The sequence below is a fragment of the Tursiops truncatus genome, chromosome 7, assembly GCF_011762595.2.
Source record: "Tursiops truncatus isolate mTurTru1 chromosome 7, mTurTru1.mat.Y, whole genome shotgun sequence".
In the NCBI taxonomy this organism is placed as follows: Eukaryota; Metazoa; Chordata; class Mammalia; order Artiodactyla; family Delphinidae; genus Tursiops; species Tursiops truncatus.
Window position 1 is genome coordinate 102,834,420 of NC_047040.1, and position 13,247 is coordinate 102,847,666.

At 47.2% G+C, this 13,247-nt stretch overlaps 1 protein-coding gene and 1 non-coding gene across 12 annotated transcripts in view; one reads left to right on the top strand and one right to left on the bottom strand.

Annotated features, from left to right (window-relative positions):
* CLASP1 (cytoplasmic linker associated protein 1) overlaps positions 1-13,247 on the bottom strand; it is a 267,451-nt gene that overhangs the window by 177,949 nt on the left and 76,255 nt on the right. For 9 of the 11 annotated variants that reach the window (XM_073807807.1, XM_073807810.1, XM_073807809.1 and 6 more), the window contains 4 exons: positions 4,884-4,962; positions 3,366-3,469; positions 2,486-2,577; positions 200-275 (listed from right to left, as the gene is read on the bottom strand). In XM_073807807.1, coding sequence (XP_073663908.1) covers positions 200-275; positions 2,486-2,577; positions 3,366-3,469; positions 4,884-4,962 — 351 coding nt within the window. Of the gene's footprint in view, positions 1-199; positions 276-2,485; positions 2,578-3,365; positions 3,470-4,883; positions 4,963-13,247 lie in introns of those variants that run through there. The other 2 variants (XM_073807812.1, XM_073807813.1) reach the window with 2 other exon arrangements.
* On the top strand, positions 5,516-5,641 carry LOC117313083 (U4atac minor spliceosomal RNA). Its single transcript, XR_004527546.1, has one exon. It is a non-coding gene; the product is annotated as a U4atac minor spliceosomal RNA (small nuclear RNA).

Sequence of the window (13,247 nt, forward strand, 5' to 3'; positions counted from 1 at the left end):
GAGGGCCCATCCCAACGTGGAGAAGAGGGCAAAGCGGGCCCCCATCCACCAAAGACGCTGATAAATGCTACTGGGCACTAACACCCATCACCTCAACCAACACCCCGAGCTCTAGAGAGAGAAATAAAGTCCCACCCAGAACCAAAATGCACCCTCACTGTCTACAGCCAATGATTTCTTTCTCACTAAATACACTCACCTGGCTGTTTGGATCTCCGAGCAGGTTACATATATGTGGCACAATCTTGCTTAGTGTCAAGGTATGTGCTCCAGAGCTGAAAACAAAAGCAGTGCTTTACTGTTGGTGGGAAGAGAGGAAAGCACACTGCCTCTCCTCCCTCTCACCCCTTCCTTCCCTCCCTCCCTGGGCCCATCGCCACCGCCCACCAAGGCTCGCCCCTTACCCTTCCCCCTCTGCTTCCAAACTAAACACACACCCGCACGGCCCCTCCGCACAGTTCTAAACTATGAGTGCCTCTCAGGACAAGCGCCCCCACCCCCACCCCGGCTCGGGGTCCCTGCACCTGGCCCAGCCCTTCGCTGCCAGGCCGCGGCCGCAGCCTCGCCCACGCGGGGTCCTGTCGTCTTGACACTGCCGTGCGTCATGCGGTGGTCCCTACTCTGGCCAACTCGGTGCACTCAGCCACCCGGCAGGTTCCCGGGGTCCTCCCCTAATCGCCCTGCTGTGTGGCTCTCTGCCACACCAGACATTCAGTTAATAACCGCTTGAAGACAGACTGCGATAAACGGCTGAGAGGACGCCAGCTGAATGACGCCCTGCTGGAGGACAGCTCAGCTATCTCCAGCTGTTCACCGCCATAAACTAAACGCTGTCACTGACACCCTCTGTCAACAACACTCTCCCCGATTCCTTCCTGAGTACTCTCTTAGGACAAATTCTTAGATGCGGAACTACAGTAAGCAAAGGCTAGAAACATTTTTTAGAAGCTTCAGAGACCAGGGACTTCCCTGGCAGTCCAGTGGTTAAGACTCCGTGCTTCCACTGCAGGCGGCACAGGGTTCGATCCCTGGCTGGGGAACTAAGATCCTGCATGCCACGTGGTGCAAACAAACAAAAAAAAGCTTCAGAGACCGAATTTAATGGTCCCGAGAAGTCTAGCACATTAAGAGAGAAAAACTTATAAGGTAATATAAACGTTACAATCTCCATTTTGTTTTTAAAAATAATAGAACTCTTAATGCTGGAACAAAATGCTACATGTTAACAGTGATTATCTGAAGGTGGCAGAATTATAGACAATAATCATTTTCTTTTTTATGTAAATTTCTGTGATATACACAGTATTACTTTCGTAATCAGAAAAGGTGATTTGTAATTTTAAAAAAGGCTCTCCTGGGCTTCCCTGGTGGCGCAGTGGTTGAGAGTCCACCTGCCGATGCAGGGGACACGGGTTCGTGCTCCGGTCCGGGAAGATCCCACATGCCACGGAGCGGCTAGGCCCGTGAGCCACGGCCACTGAGCCCGCGCATCCGGAGCAACGGGAGAGGCCACAACAGTGAGAGGCCCGCGTACCGCCAAAAAAAAAAAAAAAAAAAAAAGGCTCTCCTGCAAATAAGCACTTAAAAAAATGTTCAACATCAACAGTTATTAGGGAAACACAAATTAAAACCGCAATGACACAGCACTACACGCATATCAAAATGGTTAAAATTAAAGACAGTGGTAACATTCAATGCTAGCGAGGAAATGAAGAAATGAATCATTCGTACACTGCTGGTGGGAATGCAAAATGATGCAGACCACTCTGGAAAATAGTTTGGCAGTTTCTCTTAAAAGTAAAGATGAATCTACCAAACGACGCAGCAATTGTACTCTTGGGCGCTGACCCAAGAGAAATGAAAACTTCTGTTCATGCAGAAACTGGTACATGTGTGTTCACAACAGCATTATTTGAAATAACCAAAAAGTGGAAATATTCAAATGTCCTTCAACGGGTGAACTGTTAAACACACTATGATACGTCTATACCAGGGAATTCTACTCATCAATAAAAAGGAACAAACTACTGTTCAGGCAACAACATGTATGCAATCTCAAGGGAATTACGCTGAGAGGGAAAAAAAGGTCAGTCTCAAACGGTCACATTCTGTGTGATTCCATTCATAAAATAACGAAATCGCAGAGCTGGAGAGTACATGAGTGGCAGCATGGGGGCGCCTGGGGCGAGGTACGGGTCTGCACCTTGAACATGGCAATGAGTTACCCAGAGCTGCACCCGTGTCACAGCTGCGCACACACGACATGCGTGCGTCCTGGATGAACCTGAACAAGCTCTGTGGATCGTATCTACACCAACTTCCTGGTCTGGACCCTGCACTACAGACACGCAAGACGACAGGTGGGTGCGCGGCACCTCCCAGGACGTTTCCCTATAACTTCCAGTAGATTCGTGATGATTTCAGAATTAACAGTTACAGATACAAAAGCTCAGCCGAGGACACCCTGAGGCCCCACCAGACTTACGCGTTGAGTGTGGCGACCAGGCAGAGACACGTGCCTTCCCGGGTGCGGAAGTTCTTGTGCTTGAAGCCTCCCAGCATCCGGTCCCACACGTACTGCAGGCGCAGAGGACGGGGGGGAGAGGAGAGAGGGCAGCTTCTGCAGCCCCGTCCAACGCGGGGCCCACGGGGGTCGGGGGGGGGGGGACACGTCGCAACAGGTGCCAAAGCCCTCCCCACCTCCACCAGCTCATTAAGCGCTCTCAAGAGCTTGCTGGAAAATGGTAACTTATGCTCGTATATCAAGTTCAAAACGGTCAAAACACATTCCTTTATACAATTTCGTTTAATTCTCCCGACAGCCCTGAAAGGGAGGTGAAACTGTCCCCATTTTATGGGTGAGGAAAATGAGGCCCAAGGTCACATACTGACACTGCTCTCTCAGCTTGAACAGCTGTGCCCACCCCATCCACAAGCCAAACAGCTGCTCAGCTTTTCAGGCCAATGCAGGCTTTACCTTTCCTGGGAAGGCTTTTCCTGATGCCTCCCCGCCCCGCCCCGCCCCACCCCACAACAATGGACAGCTGGACCCCTGGCAGCCCCAGCTCACCAGCAGACAGGGACCAGGGCTGCAGCCAGGCCTCTGAGTGCCCCGACACCACAGCTGCATCTTTTCAGAGACTCACAGAGTCAGTTATGTAAATGAGCTCAACTCTAATGGATCAAACCAAGCACTCGGTACCCATGTTAAGTCCACTAACTTATTCAAAGGTATACCTTCTGCTGTTTGTTGTTTAAATATCCTATGGGGAGAAGAGGGGCCAGATGAAACGCCATGAAACTTTTCCTCTGAAACCCACTGGCGCTCTGCAGGAACACCCCGAGCCCGCCCTGCCCCGCCTCACCTGGGGGTTAGCAGCCTGATCCATGATCTTCAGCAGCAGGGCCTGGTCTTGTTCCCTCACAGAGTCTTTAGCGTCGCCCAGTCTGTCTATTAAACTCGGCAGCACTGGAAATTAAAATGCAAACTGATCAAATGAAAACCTAGTCTAGTGACCTGTGGTCACCAACTGTGGATATTTCAAAATCCTGGCCTAAATGATGCACATCACTCTAAACCCACCAACCCCTGTAATTCTACCCTTCCTGCTCAAATCCATCCACAGGAACTACTAGGCGAATCTGCAGAAATCCTTTGCATGGACACACTGTTTGTCTTCTTCCTTACCCCACCTTCCTCTAGGCAGCTTCCAGCATGTTTTTAAGCTGCTGAAATGCTATTAACATGGATGTCGATGGAAGACCGTGGCAAGAAAGAGTCAACACAAAAGGAAATCCAGGTTAGACAGAGGGGCTCCAGCACGTCTGCTCGGGGGGAGTGGGGAGGAGAGCGTGGGAGGAACAGGCATTATGGCTCAGTCTGTTTTTACTTTTACATCACATCCACCCAAGCTCATCAGACAGAATGCAGCTCTCTGCCCTTCCTCCGCCCTTCCTCCATATGGCTGGGGGCGGGCCATCACTACTGCTCCAAGGGCACCTGGGTATCAGAGGTCAATTTTCTTTGCTTCTTCTAAAAATCTATAAACATTTCTTTTACAAGAGATAGCCCTGAACAATTCAGCTAATTTAGGGGGAAATGGAATGCTACTAAAACATCAAATTCCTCAGAGGGATTTTTTATTTGCAGATGGGCGGTTTGTACCAGAGTGGGAAGAGCTCATGACTTTATCGAAAGGTGCACACTGACCAGACGGTAAACAGAACAAATACACGTGAACCAATTGAAACCGAGAAATTCTACAAGGAAATGCCTGCACAGAGACGCTTAGTGTTTGTATTGTCATCATCAAAGCCCAGAGGTCGGGAATTAAATCATCTCTTAATCTACGGAACCTGGGGTTATTTTTATTTCATTTTTCTGACTTACTGCTCTCCCTTCAAAATAAGAGTGATCATTTACCACACACTTGAAATGACATCTACAACCAAAGTGTAAACAGTCATAACAACAAAAATCTGTTAACAATACAGCTGAATCGGACCTGCAGGACTCTCAAAGAGAAAAAGCGATGCCTCTCAAAGGGAAGGGTCAGGGACAAGGAGGGCTTGGTTGGCACCACAGCCTGATGGCTAACTGGAAGAAACCAAAGTAATAGTTGGTACTAGAACAGGGAGGTGGAAGAAGCCAGCAGAAAGATATGGGAGTGGGGTGCCAGCAGGTGTGCGGAGGTGGCAGATCCGGCCACGCCCAGGAGGGGGGCGAGGGCGACGGGGCAGCCGTGGCATCTAAAGATGCAGGAGGGGGTGGGGGCGGGCTGGGGGGGGGGGGACTAGAGGGCAAGGGTGGAAGGCGGGTACAGCCAAGTGAAGCTTTGGCGAGACCCAGCGAAGGCCGGGGGCTGGAGGAGGAGAGAGCTCACCTGTGCCGATCTGTGCCTTGAACCGATCCTGCAGCCGGGTGACCAGCGAGGACAGGATGTCCATGCCCAGGAGAACCACCTGCAACGGCAAACAGCGGGCCCCCGTCAGCGGCCGGCGGGGGGCGCGGCGCCCTCGCCCGCCGGCTCCCGGGGCCCCACCGCATCTCTGGCTCAGACGCGGCCCGGGAGCCGGAGCGTGCGCCGACCCGCAGGGTTAAGCCGGGTGTCAGGAGGGGGGCCGCTTGCCGGAAAGGGCTGTTTACAGCGCTAACACGAAATAGTCGGTGGCGAGACACGAATCAACCCCCACCGCCTCGGCCTGAGTCCCAGGCGCCCGCCCTCTAGGGTGGGAGCGCGCGCTGCGGCCCCGCCCCCTGCAGGCCCCGCCCCGGCGGAGAGCACATATGCATATCAGCTCGCAGCTGGCGCGTGGCCTTCTGGGTAACACTGAGCGGCCCCTTTGCGACCTTCCGAAGCCTCCGAAAACGCGGAGTTCGTGGCGAGCTTCGGGAGCCGAGATCAGCAGAGGTGCGCCGGCTGCCGGGCGGCTGCGGTGGAATGCTCGGGATAGTCGCCACAAGCCTACCCGGTGTTGGCGCCTGCTTCTCGCGGCGCGAAGAGCGCCTGCGCCAACCATCCTTTTCTTGGGGTTGCGCTACTGTCCGATGAGCGCTTAGCGAGGGCAGTACTGCTAACGCCTATGCAACACGCTCGCACCTGGTAAAGCTACCCTTTACCTCGGTGCAATTTTTGGAAAAAAGAATTTTCTCTTTTCCACGAGGTCGAAGTTCAAAAGCAGTTTTTCCGAGCTGTATAAAGATGGTTGTAAAGCTGTTTCTATTTTAAGGCGGCGCTAGCAGCTTCAAGAGAGCTCAGGTTTCTTTGTCTGTTTTTCCGGGCGAACCCTCCGAAATTCACTGTCAGTAGACAACGTTTTTGCGTTGTGTAAGTTTATTTTGAGAGCTACTCTGAAGTTACTGGAGGATATCTCAGATAATAACAATCGAGTTTTTGTATCTCCCTGGCTCCTGCGTTTCGATAAAAGCGGAAACGTTAGGTTTTGCTGGTTCAGTTCTTAAATTCACCGCTTCGAAAAGAAGTAATCCAAGTTTGTCCACTAGTCACCACAGTTCACGCACTATCCTTGCAAGGAATTGGCAACGTAAAAATCTTAAGACACACCTCTTAACGTTTCTTAAAGAAACAACTGTCGTTCGACAGGTTTTGTGTCTGTAATGGTACGGAAAATAATGACTTATGAGCTACGGACGACTAGGTACCAGGTTTTAACTCTTCTTCCGAAGAATACTAACCGTACGATGAGAAAAGCCTCTGAAACGGTATCTCAACCAGATGAGCAAAGTCAACACCAACAGCCACAAAATCACATCGGCAGGACCTATGCTGCGTATGTGATTAGAAGGTCTGTGATCCTTCGCATAAGAACTCACAAGCCCACATTCGATCCCAATAGACATCCTGCAAGATACCTAATCAGTACACTTCAAAACACTTTAAGTCGTCAAAGACAAGGAAAGTCAAATCGTCACAGCCAAAAGGAGGAGCCTAGGAGACACAATGATAAAGTGGAGCGTCATATCCTGGGATGATAAGGACGTCAGGTAAAACTTACTTAAGACCTGAACAAACTATGGACATTAAGTTAATAATAATCTGTCAGTATTTCTTTATCGGGTTTAAGAAATATACCCCACCAGTGTTAGAGGTGAATGATATATAATGGGATTTTTCTGTCAATGCAAAACTGTTCTAAAAATTTAAGTTTATTTTATAAAAAGAGTAGCCTCTCAATGATGTGGAACTGGCCTTTTCCTGATAAAATCCTAAGCATCGGTCTGGATGCACTACTGGTCGGAGGGGGGAGTGTTCCTCGTGGCAGAACTATTAATACCTGCCTTAAGTATAATCCCTCAAGACTTAGCTGCAAGAGGACTATGGCCTTTTCACATATGCCAGCCCATGTTGGTTTACCTACTCGTGGAATTTGGGGGAAACAGACTTTAAGCTTTTCCAGGATGAAGGTTTGCTAGCAGGTCCAACCACGGCAGCCCTGGCTAAATCCTAGACTGCAACGTTCCCCAACAGTCCCACCCAGAGACACTGGGGAATCCACAGACTGTCCGGGAAGATGAGGCTGACTGATGCAGCCGAGCTCCAGAGCACTAGGACCGCAGAGGCTGGAGCACAGTCCAGGCACCCTCACAGCAGAATCAACCACCGCACACACTTGTCCAGTTCTCCCTTAGTCATAGCCCCGCTGGGGCAGGAAAGGAACCACTACCATGCATGTTTATCTTCACAGCTCAGGCCCTTCTATGTTCCTGTTTCCCTAGTGAAGAGAGGGATAAATGAGTGAAGTCATTGCCTAGAAGACCACTCTAATTAGGAGCCGTGAAGCCTCTCTGTGCCTCAGTTTTCTGACCTGTTAAATGGGGGAAAGAGTAACAGCTACCTCGTAGGGGAAAGGGCCCGACCACTCCACCTGTTGGCTGTTAGCACCGCAGCACTGTCACTGCCCCTGCCAGAGGAAACAGGTACTGATTCAGGTCAGTGGAGGCCACGCCTATGAGTCCCGGGGACAGGGACTGGGGTCGATTCCCAGAGGCGGCTTCCCAGAAGGGCTTTCACTGCACCAGGCTCATAAGCTTTGAAGACCTAGCCTCACACCAAAGGAAGAGAAGACCTCCCTGCAAAGAGAGAAGAGCACATGGGGTGGGAGGAGGGGAACGGGTGCGGGGGAGGGGCCAGGGAGGAAGCTCCGGAAGGGCCGCAGCTAGGTCCCAAACACAGTGGGGGAGCCACGGCAGAGCTGGAATGTGAAGGGGGAGTGACAGGGCCCTGTGCCCACCATGGTGAAGATGGCCAGGACGGAGGGGACAGCGGCAGAGAGAGGGCCAGGCTCACACCACCACTCTGCCAGTAGTTTTCACTAAGCCATCAACTCTGTATGACGCTTGAGCACCTCCTCCAATATTCTATTTAATTTTCTGAGTTTACACTTGTGTCCCCAGCTAAACTCCTTGAATGTAAGAAATACCATGCCTTGTATTTCCTCAAAACTTCTGTAACATATAGCACAATACCGGGCTCATGGTAAGTGACCAATAAAGCCCTACTTTACTGACTAGTGATGAATTAGAACAGATGTGTTCTCAAGGTCCAACACAGTTCCTTTATAACTTTTAAAAGACACTTTTAAAAGGAGGTAATAATGGCTAAGTAACTCAGACCACCCCTCATGCTAAAAACAACTACAAATGCTGGATATCATATAAAAGAACATCTTCTTGGAAACATCAGAGAACTAAGAAGGCACAGAAGAACTACCGGCTCACAAAACATAAGAAAAGTAAAATCCAGAGAGATGAGCCTACAGCGAATGGTCTACTTTTGCCCTAGGGCCATTTATACACTGGGACGGGGCAACCAAGACACTGAGGATTGATTACTTGTGATAACCACATTATCTAGAACATGCACTCCAGAGCCCTCGAAGACTAGTGGCCCAGATAAATCCCTATACCTTGGGTCGGAAATCCAAATGGCTATACACTTGGAGAGTGAATTGGAAATAAAACAGCCTCCAGATGTACTGCAGGCCAGCTTCCAAGAATCTGGGTGACCCAGAAAAATGCCAATCCCTCACAGCAGATAGAAATGATCTTATTAGATTACTGGTGCCCTAAAGCCCCTGGCAGATAAAAACACAAATCATTTCTGGATGGAGAGTATATAATCCTCGTCTAGTCCTCAATTTCCTTCTGTAGACAATTCTCAAATACAATGTCCAAAACACAACCAAAGACAACCAGGTACACAGGACAACTGTAAATGAAAACTAGCAGAAACAAATATCCATATGAACTATGCGGACGAGAATAATTAGAAACAGATGTTAAGATAACAATTCTTACTATGTAAAGAAAACAAAACACATGATTTAAACTGGGGAGAGAGAAATCCAAAGTTAAGTACTCCATGGATGGGCTTAAAAACACACTAGATACAGACGAAGGGAAAAGTAAACAGGAAACTGAGTCTGCAGAAAAAAATCCAGAATGAAGCCCAGAGAGACAAAAGGGTGGAAAATTCAAAAGAGGAGGTAAGAGACCAAAGATAGAGAAAAACAGAACTAACGTAAGTTGAAAAGGAGTTCAAAAGGAGAGGTCAGCAACGCTAGGCAAGAAGCAATAGTGGACACACATCTGGGTCACTACTATCCCCCAAAAAACAGAAACAGAAAACAACTGTGGGTGAAGTTGTGGGGAAACTGGGACTCTTGTGCATTCACTGCTGGTAGGAATACACAGTGGTGCAGTCCCCGTGGGAAACGGTGTGCAGGTCCCCCAAATTAAACACAGAATCACCGTATGATCCAGCAATTCTACTTCTGGCTATAAAACCCAAAAGGAGTGAAAGCAGGGATTCCAACAGATACTTGTACACTCGCTCAGAGCGACATTATTCACAACAGCTAAAAGGTGGAAAGAGCCAAATTTTGATCCAAGTATCAAACCAAGCACCACACTTGATGAAATACTGCAAGTTTTCCCTTTGATATGGGGAACAGGACAAAAACATCCATTCTGCAATTTCTTTTCAACACTGGTCCTAGTTAAAGCTTTATGGCAAGAAAAAAATTAAAGGTATAAAACTCAGAGAGAAGAAGCTAAACTGTCATTACTAATGGAAGTTGTAAGTAGAAAATCCAGAAGATCTACAGGTATATTATAAAATAAGTGAGTTTAGCAAGACTGATTAATACAAAGTCAATGTACCCTCCCCCGGCAAAAAACAATTACATTTCTATACCAACGACAAGCCAAAAAAGGAAATCTTAAGTTTCCATTCTTAATTGCATAAAAATTAACACCTAGGAATAAATCTAGCCAAAATAAATCTCTACCCCAAAAGCTATGGAATGATAAAAAAAAAAGAAAGAAAAATTAAAGATGACCAAAATAAACAGAGAGAAGCTACAGACTGAAATACTCAGTATTGCAAAATTTCCATTTTCCCCAAATTGATCTACACATAAAATTCCACTCAAAATCCCAACTATAATTTTTCTTTAGGAAGTTCACAAGTTGATTCCAAAATCTATGTGGAAATGCAAATGGCAGGACACAAGCTGGTGAAACTCGCTCCCATGGGATATCAAGATTTATTATAAAACAGCAAGAATGTGCTATCGGCTCAAGAAAAGACAAATATAGCAACAGAACAGAATAAAGAAACAGACTCATGCATATATGGGCACCTTCTTTATGACAAAGTGTGCACTATAGAGGAGTGAGAACCCTGGGCCCACTGAGTATCTATCTAGAATAAAACAGAAACTAACTCCTCTCTCACCCCATACGTCAAGATGAACTCCTGGTATAGATATAAGTGTGGAAAACAAAACAATAAAGCTTTTAGCAAATGACACAGGAAAACAGCTGCATGATCCCAGGATAGGAGAAAGTATCAGGACACAGTAAACATAAACCATTAAAAGAAAGAGTGATGCACTGGACCAAATTAAAATTAAGAACTGTGGTATACCAAAACACCCTAAGGAAGTTAAAAGGCAAGTCACATTGGAAAGAGATATTTATAAAACAAATAAGCAACAACAGGTTGATTCTAGAAAATATACAGATCACCTACAAGCCCAATCAACAAGCAACCTAGTAGAAAAATGGGCAAAACATTTGAACAGGCCCTTCACAAAAGATATCAATGTTCCTAAGTACATGAAAAGTTGTTCAACCTCCATTACTCATCAGAGAAACATAAACTAAAATACAATGACACACTACTGCATACTCCCTGAATGGCTAAAATTAAAGAACGACAAGACCAAGTGTTGACAAGAACGTGTTTCCATGGAAACTTGGGCTGGTAGAATGTAAACTGGTACAACCAACACTTCAGAAAACATCTTGGTATATCTCCCAAATCTGGAGATACAGCTATTCCACTGCTAGGAATATGCCCAACAGAAATGCATGCACCTGTACAACAGGAGAAATGCACAAAAATGCTCAGAGCAGCCCCATTCGTGATAGCCAAAAACTAGAAATCCATGTGTCCATCTACTGTAGAATGTGAAAGTTGCAGTTTTCATGCCAGGGAATACAATAATCAATCAAAATAAATGAATCAAAGCTATGCTCAACAGCAGAGATAAATCTATAATAATGAGTGAAAAGGCTTGTATATACACTTTTGTATAAGTCCAACAACAAGCAAACATAAACTATAATTTTAAGGTGCATATTTAGATGATAAAACCAAAAAAGAAAAGCAAGAGAGTGATACCATACAAGTCAGGAGAGTGGTAACTTCGGGGAGTGCTGGCAATGTTCCAGCTCTTGTCCCGAGTGGCAATTAAAGAGCTGCTGGCTTTACATCTCATTAAACTGTGCATTTGCATTTTATGCACTTTCTAAATACAGCTCACATTTTTTTTAAAAGGTTTTAAAAACTAGAAAAGTGGGAGTGACCCTGGACCACTTGACCTATATATAAAAGTCTGTGACAAGTGGCTTGGACCTCGTCTCTGCCTTACTTACTTTCTAAACTACAAGTCAAAGCACCAAAATGGAACCAACCACAGTTCTCTCTCCACGGTATAACATCTGCTCAATGATCAAAGAAAGAAATTCTAGGGCTTCCCTGGTGGGGCAGTGGTTGAAAGTCCACCTGCCAATGCAGGGGACACGGGTTCGTGCCCTGGTCCGGGAAGATCCCACATGCCGCGGAGCAGCTGGGCCCGTGAGCCACGGCCGCTGAGCCTACGCGTCCGGAGCCTGTGCTCCGCAATGGGAGAGGCCACAACAGTGAGAGGCCTGCGTACCGCAAAAAAATAAAAAATAAAAAAATAAAAAAGAAAGAAATTCTAAATCCTTTTCCCCAAAAAATGTCCATAAGGGACAAGCTAGGCTGGATGAACAGGTCACTTCTTGAGCCTCGGAAGACCAGACTGGCTGGAATAAAAATAATATTTTGCATTCATATCGTATTTTATTGTTTTTAAGGCACTTCTGGATGAATCTGAATAATCTCACAATAACCTGAGATGTAGAACATACTGCCCTTATTTTGCAAGCGAGGAAAATTCAAAAAAGAGGTAGAGAGACTTAACCAAGGTCATAAAGTTTGGGTAGTGATGGAACTGGAGCGGGGTAGGGGTGGGGGGGCCTCCTGACTTGATCAAGGCTATTCTCAGCACAGCAAAATCACAGTATCACAAAACCCCACCTTTTAGCCCTCCTCACCTCTCTCTAGCTAGCTGAAGACCTTGGGCAGGTCACGTTTCTTCTCTGCCACTACCAGATAAAGTCGGTCTCAGTTCCAAACGTCTCTGATGCTCTGATAATGCCCAAAACAGGAAAAGTCCAAGGGTGCTGTGAGTACAGATCCAGGCTTGAATCCCAGCTCTGCCACGTCTACTGCCCAAAGGAGCTGCTCCGTCTCCAGGATTCACGAGCTTCATCAGTAAAGTCAGAATAAAACACCTTTCCCTCAAAGAGTACACAGGAGGGTTAAGAGTTTTAACAAAATGGCTGGCATACAGTAGGCACTCAGTAAGTGTTTGTTCCCTTCTTTATGACAGCAGCACTTTCAAAAAATAAAAAACAAAAAAGCACAGCCTACTGAGCAAAGAGAGGAACAGTCCGAGGGGGCACAACCCCAAAGATGAAAGTGAGGGCGCCTGAAATCTCATCACCCAACTGTCAACATGCTGATGACTGTCCCTCAAGACATCTCGCATGTACACGTGTGCACATGTCTGTGCTGTGAGTTCTACAGAAACGGTTCGTATGCCATGGAAATCGCCCCAGATCTATACATACAGATCTCCACCCCATTTCCAGTGGCTGGATGCTACCCCACTGGGTGCAGGCACCACAATCCCTAAACCGAGCCGCCAAGCCCCTACCCACAGTCATTATCTTAATCAACACTGTGATGGGTACACACGTCCGCACACGTGCACTTATCTCCTCAGGACAGGTTCTGAAAAAGAACACACGCTGTACACCTGACTAGCATTATTTTTACCATAATGCACTAGGTGCCCTATGGGGCCACAGGCTGCTGACTCTATACATTTTGTTGTCATTTTAAGACTCTACACTGCAACCTTATTAAGTAAGGGGGAAATCAATTAGTACTCTTACAGTGCACTCACTTTCAATCCCAAGAATAAAAGCACAACACAGATACCCAAGAAGAGTGTGACAAAGTCGGTGACCCTGTGCGTTCATGCAAGACAGCAGAACTGTTCACACAAGCATGCTGTCCTTCACAGCTTCACCCAGCGACTCCTGGGACACTCGTGCCAGCCAGATG